The 14133-nt window shown below is 35.5% G+C and overlaps 1 protein-coding gene across 1 annotated transcript; it reads right to left on the minus strand.

Moving 5' to 3' along the window:
- Positions 1-588: 588 nt before the first annotated feature.
- On the minus strand, positions 589-2499 carry LOC109337910 (heavy metal-associated isoprenylated plant protein 8). Its single transcript, XM_019574996.1, has 5 exons — positions 2488-2499; positions 2013-2127; positions 1604-1779; positions 1409-1508; positions 589-872 (listed from the first exon to the last, which is right to left on the minus strand). The coding sequence occupies exons 1-5, from the start codon at positions 2497-2499 to the stop codon at positions 589-591; spliced, it is 687 nt and encodes a 228-aa protein (XP_019430541.1).
- Positions 2500-14133: the final 11634 nt, after the last annotated feature.

A 14133-nucleotide genomic window follows, 5' to 3' on the forward strand; every position in this document is an offset into this window, starting at 1 on the left:
TGCTTATTCTATGAATGGAAAAGATACAGATATAATTACAAGAATATTCTAGCAAATATTCTAGTCTATCACACCCCCGCAGTGGAAGCGGGAGGTTCCCGTACGCTGAGACTGGCTCGAAATTCATCAAAGAGTATGCGCGGGAGCCCCTTAGTAAATATGTCTGCAATCTGATGACGGGATGGGACATGAAGAACGTGAGCTTGACCGCGAGCCACCTTCTCGCGAACAAAGTGAATATCCAGCTCGATGTGCTTCGTGCGTTGGTGTTGAACTGGGTTGCCGGAGAGATAGATGGCACTAACATTGTCACAGTACACCAAAGTTGCTTTTAGGATCGGAAAATTCAGTATAACTCTTGATTTTGCAGAAAAAGTGGCCATAATTTTAAATCAACTAATTCACCCTCTCTTAGTTGCAACCTCGTTCTTACAATTGGCACCAGAATAAATAACTTAACCTTCCCTTATATCTTATTAAAAAACAAACTAAACCTCATAATAAAAAAGTGATAAATGATTAAAATAACTCTACAATATGAAGACAAAAAATAACTTTCATTCAAAATGTTAGTTTCCTTAGAAACTTTCACATGATTGAACATGCAAAGACGTTTTCATCATTGAAGGTTTGATTGGGATAAAGATATTGGGTAGAGTACTGAGGAGGGTAGCTATACAAAATTATAGGTTCATTATTATTGGGTTTCTCATGAATTTCTTTGGGTTTCACTTCTTTTTTTTGCTCATTTTTTATAATCTCTGAATGTTTTCCAAGTTGCTTCTTGACATATTCAACAAGTGTTGTTGTCTCCATTGTTCCTTTAACAATGACTTGTGATGTTTCACGGTTCACTTCCACAGATTGAGCACCTGTTATAAATTAACACATTAGATAGATACTAAAGACAATGCTTCTTTGTTAATGTAAGTAATTAATCATTCAATTATATAATAGCTATATATATGGTCTTAAAGACCTTTATCAATTCTTATTATTTATTTCCGTTTATTTCAACAACAAAAATGGTTAATTAGATTTTTTGGTGGGGAATGGTTTATTTTTTGGGTGAAGAATGGTTACTTTATTTTAATTCAACCTAATAAGAACTCAAAGCCTAGAATATAAATTTTAGAGTAAATTCATATTTTGGTCCCTCAAAATATTTATATATCCTAATTTGGTTCCTAAAAATTTTAAATATAAATCAAAATTGTCATTTTTAGCATTTTTATGATATTTGAAAGAAACTATTTTGATTTGTATTTGCAATTATTAAGTAATAATTTATATTTTAATTTTTCAGGGATCAAATTAGTATGTATAAAAATCAAAGTGAATATTTACTCTAAATTTGGTAAAATTTATAAGGAGAATGTGTATTTTGTAGTAAACAATAATTCTTTACCTTCTATTCTTCCAATTATTTTCTTGATATCACTTTCACAGCCTTCACAATGTATATACATCTTGAGCACCACAGTTTTTTCTGGAAGTACCACCTTGGGCTAATAAAAAAAAGGGAACATTAGAAAATTAGCAATAATATAGGAAAGCAATAATAAAAAGAAGAAACTAGGAATTAAAAATTCTGAATTTAAACCTCTTCCTTCTTTTCTTCTATTTTTGGTTTTTCTGGCTTTGGTTTTGGTGAAATCAGCTCAACGTTTTTGCTGTACTTCTTTTGAAGTGTTTCCAAAACCTTCATTGGATCTTTCACTATGTCTCCCTTCACAATGACCTTGTTGTTTTCTCTTTCAATCGTAATTTGATCCACTCCTAGTCATTTTATATAACATCTCATTATATTACTTTTATAACTATAGAAAAAAGAATGTATGTGTTGATTGTGAAAAAGTTTATACATTGTCAATGTATTATCCACTATTTATATTTAATCATTATTTACATTGATAGTGCATAGATATTATGCTTATAATTATAACCATGTGATACACATATGCATGTAATAACCATAACAAATTAAAGGCCTATTGTAACTAAAATACTACCTTCAAGACCTCTCAAACACTTGATAATTTTGCTCGAGCAACCTTCACAATGTATCAATGCTTTCAACAAAACAGCCTTGCTTGATTCCTTGTTTTCATTGTTTTGCTCATTTTTCTATTCATAAAGGGAGAAAACAAAATTGGCAAAGTCAAAATATGTAATTTCCTAAATAGAATTGCAAAATTAATTTGCATCCATCTCAAACACTTCAAATCTACCAACTAGGTGTTGGCAGGGCCCAAAATAAATAAATAAAATCAATAGTTCAATTTCTAAAAGTAACATTTGTTGAAAAGGATAACCACTTATCTCAAGAGATTAGTTCTTTATCTATAGAGTGTTAGATATTCTTAGTTATACAAAAAAAAAACACTTCAAATATAATAATATTGTGCTTTCAAATGAGAAAACTTCTAATAATTTCTTAAAGAATAGAAGAATGCATATGATGAGTTAGGAAATCAAATTCCTTACATTTTTTCCCATGGCTCACTCTCAACAAATGGTAGTGCATATCCATGGAACTTCAGCTATGTATTTATATACTAATAATATTATAGCACATGTTCATTTATTGTTATGACCAACATAGAAAGATGAAGTAATGTGGAAGTTGCAAAACTTACAATTACATCTCTACTTTAATTCTTTAATGTTAGATAAAAGAAAAATCTAGAAGTTTTGATATCGTTGTAGTTAGTGCATATAAGATAGATTTGGTAAATTTTAAAGAAAAATTATTAAGAGAATAAAAAGTCAAAATAGAAAAATGGAAACATTTACTGAGTATCCCAGAGCCAAACTAAAATCAAATCTCCAATAAATACCATTTAACTTGGATAAAAAACATAGGAATAGCTCGCATATCATACAGCTAAGAAAGATCTCGTACGAATTTATGGGATTTTAAGATGTTGCTTGCACAAAGAAGGAAACTGATTTGATTGCATTGCAGAAATTATAGATCCCAAAATATATACAATAATTAGCTAGTAGTAAGGAACATGGTAAGGATCATATAATAATATAGCATTATCATAATTTCATAAATAAATAAAAAAACATTAACTCTATTATACAAAAGGAAAGTAAAACTTAATAGCGATATCAAAACCAAATTACGTGGATATAGTTAAGTTGTCAAGATCCACGTGATAACTTTCGTAAGTTATTCATGTACAAAATTTTCTTCATGTGACTGTTATGGAATTCGGATCCGATTTTACTTACACTGCCAAAATATGAAACGAAGGAATACATTTAAGATATTGGATTCTTTTTTTTTAATTTTATTTATTTATAGAATTAGTTCCTTAAACTTTGCATGGATGCATCCATGCTTTTGATGCGTAGCTTTTTCCTGTAAGGCGCATTTGTTAATCGTGCTGAAAGAAGTAATGCACAGATGCATGATTCGCACCCATAATGTAGGAATTGCTTAAGTTGCTTATTGAAACAAATTCTTTTCAGTTTTTTTTGTCGGCCACGAGAATTTTTATTAGAGATACCAAAGGTACTAAAAGGTTATATATGAACAAAAAATAGAAAAGAAAAAAGAGGAAAATATATCAAGCTAGGCTCATGAGTTTGGCGGGTCTGAGAGAGAAAACTGTGTAATATATAAGAGGGTGAGGTAAGATTGTGGGATCAATTTAAGTAATATGCATGTATATAATAGGTGTTGTGTTTGATATTTAACAATATCTACATGTATGTAGTTAGTTGTACAAAAATATATATAAAAGAGAGAGTGAAAACAAAAATATATAATTGTGAAGTGAAATTTTTATCAAAAAAATAATATTATATATGAAATTAATCATTTGTCTTTAGGCCTTATTAAGGAAGAGTAATCTAGCTTCATTTCTCTCATGCAAAATAACTAAGACTTGCATTGTATCCTTTTATAAAAGTACCCCCCCCTTCTTTTGATCTTATATATTTTGATATTTGAGAAGGCCTACTCCCGCACTAACTATGGGGACAACAAATATTATATATATATATATATATAAATAAATGATTGATGATTTATTCTTATTTTACATGTCTTAAGAAGATGGTGCATCCATGAATGAGAGAAGATGAGTGAACAAGAACAGCAAGAAAAGAAGAACAAGAAGTTTGCTTGATTGAAGACAAACTAAATGAAGAAGAGAGAAGATGGCAAAAAAAGTAATCAATGAATATACTTCATATGTTTATTGAAATTGAATCAGTGTGTTTACACAAAGGACAACCAGATACATATACCCTGCTGAATCTAACAGAAAGGAGGAAAGAAAAACAAACTTTCCCAAAATAGTAAAACAGCCAAAACAGAAAACAGAATTAACAGCTAAAAATTGCCCAAAATGGAAAGTCTAAAAATAAGGAATTAAAGACTTAAAGGTTCAATTTGTGAGTCAATTTTCTTCTTCTTCTTCTCTGAATCACAATTCAACACGCCCCCACAAGCTGGACTATGGATACTAGACATTCCAAGCTTGGCAATGAGACGATTAAAGGGTCCTTTTTGAAGGGCTTTGGTCAAGCAATCTGCCAACTGATTTTCTGTAGAAATAGGAAGAATGTGAACCTCTCCATCTTGAATTCTCTCTCGAATTGAATGGCAATCAATTTCTATATGCTTGGTTCTTTCATGAAAAACAGGGTTAGCTGCTATATGAATGGCGGATTGGTTGTCACAATAGAGCATGATGGGGGTAACATGATGCACTTGTAAATCAGGCAGCAAATAACTGAGCCATCTTGCCTCACAACCAGCTAGAGCCAAAGCACGATACTCTGCTTCTGCAGAGGATCTAGAAACGGTTTTCTGCCTCTTACTTTTCCAGGAAATCAGGGCATCTCCAATGAGAAAACAGAAACCTGTGATTGATCTTCTAGTATCGATACAAGTACCCCAATCTGAGTCACTAAAACCAGTCAATTTCGTGGTATTTTGAGTTGGATAGAAGAGCCCTTTGCCAGGGTCATGTTTGAGATACCTAACAATTCTCAATCCAGCCTCATAATGTGTGTCAGTAGGGTTGGCCAGAAATTGGCTCAAGTGGCTTACAGAATAGGAGATATCAGGTCTTGTGTGAGTTAGATAGATTAGCCTTCCAATCAATCTTCTGTATTTCCATGGATCATTCAGGATACGTCCACAATTCCCATACAGTTTTGTATTTGGGTCCATTGGTGTTGAGCATGGTTTGGATCCAAGAAGACCAGTGTCATTCAATAAATCCAGGGTGTATTTCCTTTGACATAAATTGATTCCCTTTGAAGATCTAGCCACTTCTATTCCAAGGAAATACTTCAGTTCACCTAGATCCTTGATGCTGAACTGTTTGTTCATCAAGGTTTTCAGCTGTGTGATTTCCTCTAAGTCATTTCCTGCAACCATTAGGTCATCAACATATATAAGGATTGCAGTAAAACTGTCATTAATGGATTTTGTAAACAAAGAGTAATCAGCCTTGGATTGAGTATACCCGAATTTGGTTAAAATGAAAGTGAGCTTGGCATTCCATTGTCTACTGGCTTGCTTCAAGCCATAAAGAGATTTTTGTAGTTTGCAAACCAGATTTGAATTTTGCACATGTAGACCCAGAGGAGGCTTCATGTAAACTTCTTCCAGCAAGTCTCCATGCAAGAAAGCTGTGTTTACATCCATTTGGTGGATGTACCAATTTTTAACAGCAGATATAGCAAACATAGTTCTAATTGTTGTCATTTTAACAACAGGACTAAAGGTTTCAAAATAGTCTAACCCAGCTGTTTGGTTGTAGCCCTTAGCAACTAATCTGGCTTTGTATTTGTTTATTGTTCCATCAGAATTATGCTTAATTTTGAAGATCCATTTGCACCCTATAGCCTTTTTGTCCTCAGGAAGTTCAGTAAGGATCCAAGTTTGATTGTTATTGAGAGCTTCAAGCTCACAATCTATGGCAGATTTCCAATGCTCATGTTTTACAGCCTCTTCATATGAGTGAGGCTCATTGTGAGCATTGATGTTCAGAATGAGATGCCTAAAGCTTTTGGAGAGACCATCATAAGACATGTAATTAGAAATAGGATGTTTAGTTCCCTGTTTATTGTTTTCAGAGGATTTTAGGGATAATAGGCAGTGGTAGTCTTGTAAGTGAGATGGAGGTCCCTTAATTCTAGTGGATCTCCTAAGACTCTGGTCAGGACTGCTATTGGTAAGGTCACTGTTATTGACAGGGACATCAGTAAAAACATCATCAGTGTTACTCCTTGTAGACCTTCTATTGCCATGGTCAGGGTCATTATCAATGTTGTGAGTGTTTTGGTTATCACCCACTTCAAATTCATTCTGCATCAATTCAGTATCAGTGTTGATGTTCATATCATAGGCAATTTCAGGTTGAGCAGAATAATCAAGAAAGTGATCATGTGACATATAAGGGGAAATAGGTGAAGAATTTTTACCTTTGTCCTTGCTGTTGGTATTGCTAACAGAGAAAGGGAAGACATGCTCATAAAAAACAACATTCCTAGATATAAATGTCTCCCTATTCTTAACATCAAAGACTATATAGCCTTTTGTACCTGTTTTGAAGCCAAGAAAGATACACTTTCTAGATCTAGAGTCTAGCTTCTTTCTGTGACCTGTAAGAGTGGCTGCAAAACATAAGCATCCAAATACTCTAATGCTCATTAAATTGGGATCATGTTTGAATAGGATTTGATATGGTGATTTATGGCTTAGAAAAGGGTTAGGCTGTCTGTTAATCAAAAACACAGCATGATTAACAGCAAAGCTCCAAAAACATTTAGGAAGGGAGGATTGAAAAAGGAGAGACCTAGCCACTCCTAAAATATGTTGATGCTTTCTTTCTACTATCCCATTTTGTTGGGGAGTTTCAACACAGGTGGTCTCATGTTTGATCCCTTTTTGGGCATAGAAGTCAATCATCCTGAACTCAAGGCCATTATCAGTCCTAATGCATTTGGTTTTGATGCTGAATTGGGTTTCTACAAAATTAACAAACCCTTTTAGCATACTAGAAGCCTCAGATTTGAGTCTCATAAGGTATATCCAGGTATGCCTAGACTTATCATCAACTATGGTTATAAAGTATCTATGTCCTCCTATGGAAGGAACAGACAAAGGACCCCATATATCAACATGAATTAAATCAAAAACATTCAAAGATTCAGATAGACTTTGCTGAAAAGGAAGTTTCTTCTGTTTAGCATACAAACATGTTTCACAAGGATCAACAGAAGTCTTCATATGAATAAAGGGAAACTGTTTTTGCATAGTCACTAATTTGGCATGAGACAAATGACCTAACCTCTTATGCCAAACATCATTCTTGTAAGTGTTATACTGATTTACATATGGAACCTCACTAATCAAACTATTGTTATTAACAATGTATAATCCTCCCCTAATTTCAGCTGCACCAATCATCCTCAAGGTACTCTGTTCCTGAATTATACATTTCACTTTTGAGAAAATTAGCTCACAATTAAGAGATGTGGTTAACTTGGAAACAGATATGATGTTAAAGTTGAAACAAGGAATGAACAAAACATTAGATAAGTAGAAATTGTTTGAAAACAGAACATTTCCTGCAATGGTTGCAATAACATTGCTCCCATTGGGTAGTTTTACATGAACAGGAGGGATTTGTTTGAAAGATTGGAAATTTGACATTGAGTAGCAGACATGGTCTGTTGCTCCAGTGTCAAGTATCCAATCTTTTGATATTGATAAGTTATTTGTGGTGTGTGATGTACCTGCTGGGTTGGAACTGATCTGATTGGCAGTGTGCAGAGATTGAGAATTATTTTGTTGTTGCTTCATCAATGCTAGAATTGCTTGCTGTTGATCCATTGTGAATGGCATTGAACCTGAATTATCTGGATTTTGTTCAGCATCACCACTGTTATTGCCCCCATCCTCTTCATTGCTCATGATGTGATTTACATTGTTATTGTTTCTGAAGCTGGGGGGGTATCCATGCTTCTTGTAGCATACATCTACTGTATGGCCTGGTTTGTTGCAGTGTGTGCATATCTTTGTCCCTCTTCCAGAATAGGTTCTTCCTCTTCCTGATGTAGAACCTCTGAAACCTCTTCCTCTGGCTCTTCCTTTCCCATACATTTCATCTGTATTGCTAGTTAATATTCTGGGCTCATCATAAGGGTTATTCATTTGTCTTTCTTGTTGGACAAGAAGAGAAAATGCTTTGTTGATGCCAGGGAGAGGTTCCATAAGCATAATTTGGGACCTTACGGCAGAATATTGTTCATTCAACCCTTTCAAGAACCTTATGACATAGTCATTTTCTCTGTATTGTAACCCTTCACCACAGAGACCACTGTGCTCTTGCATTTGAATTCGCACATACAGCATGGAATGGGTCTGAAATTGTCCAGTTCTTGCCATAGGCGCTTTAATTGTGTGTAGTAAGCATCAATTGAGAGGTTACCTTGTCTCAATCTGTAAAGGTCCTCTTGAACATCACATATGCGGAAGATGTCTCCTTGATAATATCTTTCCTTCAAGTCACTCCATACCTCATATGTTGTCTCTAGCCAAAGCACACTTTCTGCTATTGAAGGCTCTAGAGACTGGTTGATCCATGATAAGACCAAGGTATTGCATCTTTCCCAAGTAGCAAAAAGAGGGTCATCACTAAGAGGTTTTGGCAATTCTCCATCTATGAATTGGAGCTTGTTCTTGGTTTTCAGTGCCATAGCCATGGCCTTAGACCAAGAATGGTAGTTTCCTCCCTTTAGAGGAACTGATACAAGTGTTGAGCCAGGATTCTCATTTGGATGTATGAAGTAAGGGCTTGATGGATCACTCAAGACATTGGTGGCCATTTTGGAGGTTTTTCGAAACAGTGGAAGCAGAAAAAGGGAATCAAAGGAATATTGGAAATAGTGGAAGTAAAAAGTGGCGCAGCAGAGCTTTAAAGCTCTGATACCATCTTAAGAAGATGGTGCATCCATGAATGAGAGAAGATGAGTGAACAAGAACAGCAAGAAAAGAAGAACAAGAAGTTTGCTTGATTGAAGACAAACTAAATGAAGAAGAGAGAAGATGGCAAAAAAAGTAATCAATGAATATACTTCATATGTTTATTGAAATTGAATCAGTGTGTTTACACAAAGGACAACCAGATACATATACCCTGCTGAATCTAACAGAAAGGAGGAAAGAAAAACAAACTTTCCCAAAATAGTAAAACAGCCAAAACAGAAAACAGAATTAACAGCTAAAAATTGCCCAAAATGGAAAGTCTAAATATAAGGAATTTAAAGACTTAAAGGTTCAATTTGTGAGTCAATTTTCTTCTTCTTCTTCTCTAAATCACAATTCAACAACATGGATATATTTAATGAAACAATGTCTAGAACTTCCTCAAATATACAACAACTTGCTACCATGATGATCAAACCTCAAATTTTGAAATAAATAACAATTTATCATCGTGATAATGCTCATGAATATCGTGACTCGAGACTTATCATTAATTTTGCTTGCAATCGGGTCTAACTGCAGTGTCTTCATAGTCAATTCCCAACAAATGAATACCTATGACATAGCTGTCATGAAATGCATGTATGCAAACTACAACGATTTTTATGTATGTATGGGGGGGTGTATGAAATTAATGAACAACCTTATCTGTTTTTTGTTTTTTTAAGAAATGATTTTTCATTATGCAATGTAAATGAAATGAAATGCAAGTTACAACTTCAGTGGTACATGAAAGGTATGAAACACTGCCCTTAAACGTCCATTACTTTGGACATGCATGAAATGCAATCACAGGTATGCATATGATGATTTTTTTTTATAATTTGGAATACATGAACTACATGAAAATGTAATTTTTTATGCATGTAATTTTGGAATGTATGGATATGATGTGTTGTGATGTGATGTCCTTAGGGGTAGATCATCCTATTGGGGGTATCTTACGTTTCATTACGAGTTATGAATCATTGGGATGAAATGGCAACTTTGATATAGTTTGACCAACTCAAAGTAAGGATGAGTTACGCCAATTTATTATTATTTGTATCTATTTTTTTAAAAAAAGATGCTACGATTCGATGCAATAAGAAGATTTATTCAAAATTATTATTATTTTTATCTATTTTTTTTAAAATAAGAGATGCTATGATGTGATGCAATGCACTTAGGACGAGGCATCCTATTAGGGGTGATTTGGTCTTCATTATGAGCTACTTGGTATCAGGATGAAACATTAGCTTCTATACCTTTTTGGCCAACTCGTGGCGATAGTGGCTTATTATAGTGAATATAACAGTATAACAGTAAAACAGAGAAGATCAATATGAGTATGAAGGTCTTTGTATTAGATATATGTGTGGCCTACAGTTAAGGTATCAAGGAAATATAATAAGCAAATAATAAGAGAAGGTATCAGAAGGGAGAAGAAGAAAAACAGTTACAGAAAGAGAAAGGGAGAGAGGGGAATAATTATCATACAATGCTTGCCCTTCCTCACCCCCTCATTCTCATACTTATTACCCAATCACATAGCCCCCTAGTCTAGTGTTGGGTCCTCGGGCCCTATTGCCTCTCCTCAGCACTTTGTCCACATGCCTTGTAACTAATTCTGTTGACTCATCATTTTCTTCTCTCAGCTCTTTTACATTGCCTCCCCCATTGAAACAAATCTTGTCCTCAAGATTTAATTGGGGGTAATTAGTTTGGATATTCTCTACATCCTCCCATGTTGCATCTGCAACATTTTTATCGTCCCACATAATCAAGACCTGTGGAACATTGGTAGAGCCTTTAAATAACATGTGAGTCTTCAAGACTATAAAAGGAGATAAAACATGGCCTAACTCGGTTGTAAGCAATGGTAATGGCATATATGGATCAATAGCGTCTCCTTTAAATGGTTTCAGTAGAGAAATATAAAACACATCATGTATCTTACCTGACTCAGGAAATTTGAGTTTGTAAGCCACTGATCCAATTCTCTCTAGCACCTCAAATGGACCAAAGTAGCGCATGGCTAATTTGTGATTCTTGCATAATGCTACTAAATGTTGCCTATAATGTTGAACCTTGACCAAAACCATATCACCAATTGCAAATTGGAAATCTTTTCGATGTTTATCTGCCTGAATCTTCATTCTTTACTGGGCCTTAAGCAAATTGTCCTTGAGTTGCTGCAATAAAACATCTCTGTTAACCAGTTGTTGCACTACCTTTGTAGGATTGGCACTGTTATAGGCAGGCCTTATTAACACTGGTGCATCCCTTCCATACACAGCCTTGAAGGGAGTCATATAGAGGCTGGTGCGGAAAGCATAATTATACCAGTATTCATCCCAAGTCAACACTTTATACCAGGCATTTGTTAAGAATTTTGAATTGTCCATCCGATTGTGGATGATAAGCAGAGCTCATGGCCAAAGTAGTGCCTTGGAGTTTAAACAAATGCTTCCAAAAAGCACTAGTAAATATTTTATCCCGGTCGGACACAATGGACCGAGGAATACCATGCAATTTAACTATATAACTCATAAACACCTCTACCACACTCTTGCTATTGTAATCCGATTTCATGGCCACAAAATGAGCATATTTAGATAAGCGATCAATTACCACCGTAATAGTAGTGAAGCCAAATGAATTAGGCAGGCCCGTAATAAAATCCATGGCAACATCCTCCCAAATTTGAGCTGGAACGGGAAGTGGTTGTAAGAGTCCTGGTGGCAAGGAGTTGAGGGACTTAGCTTGTTGACAAATGACACGGCTTTGCACAAAGGTTGTTACTTCTTTCTTTAACATAGGCCAATAAAACTGAGCAGTAATGCATGCCATTGTTCTGGAAATTCCAGCATGTCCACCAATAGGGGAACAATGGTATTCTTGGAGGATTTGTTGAATCAAAGGACTTTTGGAAGGAATAACTAAACGATCCTTCCAATATAATAAACCATCTTTCACACTATATTCCTTGTGTTCTTGGGAATTAAGGAGACACTGTTGGATGATAGCTTGTAGGGAATTGTCGTTCAATACTTCTTGTCGCAAGCAAGGCACAAGGTTGGATTGTGGCTCGGACCAAGCCATGAAAAAAACTCGGAATAAGGCATCAACAGCTAAATTGTCTTTCCCTGGTTTAAATTCAATTGTGAAATCATAACCTAAAAATTTGTGCAACCATGTTTGCTATTCAGGAGTGTACAAGGATTGATCTAATAAGCTTTTCAAACTTTTCTGATCAGTCTTGATTATAAATTTGTGACCCAACAAATAGTGTCTAAATTTGGCCAATGCTTCTATTATAGCAAAGAACTCCCTAGTATAAGCCGACTGTTTTTGCATCCTATGAACCATCTTCTTTGAAAAATAAGCTATAGGATGACCATTTTGGCTCAGCACTGCTCCAATCCCTATGCCTAAAGCATCTATTTCCAAGGTAAAGGGCTGAGTAAAATTCGGCAAAGCCAGCACTAGTGCTTTTGTGATGGCATTGTTCAATTGGAAAAATGTTGTTTCAGCTTTTTCATCCCATGTAAACCCGTCATTTTTTAACAAATCAGTCAAGGGGGCAGCAATGGAAGCATGAGATTTGATAAAACGTCTATAATAGCCTGTGAGACCAAGGAAGCCACGTACTTGTTTCACAGTGGTTGGTCTAGGCCAATTCTTAACATCTTGGACCTTGCAGTCATCCATCGCTACTCCATCCCTAGAGACCTTATGGCCCAAATAATCTATCTCCTTCAATCCAAAAGAGCACTTAGAGAACCGAGCAAACAATTGATGTTGTTGGAGAGTCTACAATACCCATTCTAAGTGAAATTGAGCTTGAGTTGGTGGTACCTGTTGTTCCCCATGCAATGTAATGAAAGTTTCGTGATGGAAAAATTTAATAATAGAAGTAGCATAGTCTGCTACATGTGGTCCCAACGTGGCAAGCCAAGAGGATCCCAAAATTAAGTCTGCTCCTACTACTGGGAGTAAGTACACTGGAACCACTAGCTCCTGATTTTGAACTGTAACTGTGAGCTGCTCAATCTAGACTTCGGTTTGCATGGTTTTCCCATTACCAATAAGCACACTGAAATGAGGTACTGGTGCAACATGTAATTTTAAGAATTGAGCAATTCGAGGTTGTAAAAAGTTCTCAGAGCGACCACCATCTAATAGAATTTGCACAGGAACGTGTTCAATTTTCCCTGAGAATCTAATGGTACCAACACCAATGCCTCCTTTCATCGCATTCAAAGAAATGTGGTGGTCTCCCTAGGGTATTGTAGGCATGGTTTGTGGAGACTCATTAGGCTCGGTCTCAGTTGGAATCTCCTATTCCTCATCCATTAGCTGCAACTTCATCATTTGTTATTTATTGGGACACTTATGGGAATATGAAAAAATTTCGTCACAAAAGTAACATAACCCCTTGTCTCTTCGTAATTGCATTTCAACAGCTGATATTTTCCTCACAGCTGAGTTTCTCGTGTTGTTATAAAAAGGTTTGGTGTTTGGGTGGGTAAAAGGGGTGGTAGGAAGGATTTTGGTTGTGGGGCTGTTTGGTCAGTTTTAGGTTGGAAATTATTGGGTTTTGAATAGGAGGTAGGGTGTATAGGGATAGGGAAATATTTAAGTTGAGGTGTGGTTTGTTTGGCCTTATGTAAGTGGGGTACTTCTCTTCAAACAATTTAGCTAAGGATAGTGCCTTTAACAGTGTATTAGGAGCTAGAGATTGAACATCTCTTCGAATGTCCTCATGAAAGCCACTGAGAAAACAGTCTAACAATGCTTCACTACTTAACCCCTCTGATCTATTGGCTAGAGATGTGAAATCCACATAGCACTCAGCCGCCACTGTTCATGTTTGTACCATTTTAAACAAGGTAGCCCTAGGACATTCATATGGAGAAGAACCAAAATCCAACTCAAGAGCACGGGTGAATTGGTTCCACCTGTGGAAGGGGTTTACACGCTGCATCATTTGAAAGCAAGGAACAACTGCTTGATCTAAATGAACAACTGCAACCATTAATCTCTCCGCATCAGGTGTACTATAATACTCAAAAAATTGCTCTGCTTTGAAAATCCAATTAGTAACATTTTGGCCATCACAACTA

The sequence above is a fragment of the Lupinus angustifolius genome, unplaced genomic scaffold (assembly GCF_001865875.1).
Source record: "Lupinus angustifolius cultivar Tanjil unplaced genomic scaffold, LupAngTanjil_v1.0 Scaffold_15_102, whole genome shotgun sequence".
NCBI lineage: Eukaryota > Viridiplantae > Streptophyta > Magnoliopsida > Fabales > Fabaceae > Lupinus > Lupinus angustifolius.

Bases quoted from the DNA above. Each gene is read 5' to 3' on its own strand.
- LOC109337910 (XM_019574996.1), bottom strand. The intron at 1,780-2,012 runs GTAGTATTTTAG...TAAAATGACTAG, and splicing joins GTGTTTGAGAGGTCTTGAAG to GAGTGGATCAAATTACGATT. The intron at 1,509-1,603 runs GTTTAAATTCAG...TTTTTTTATTAG, and splicing joins TAGAAGAAAAGAAGGAAGAG to CCCAAGGTGGTACTTCCAGA.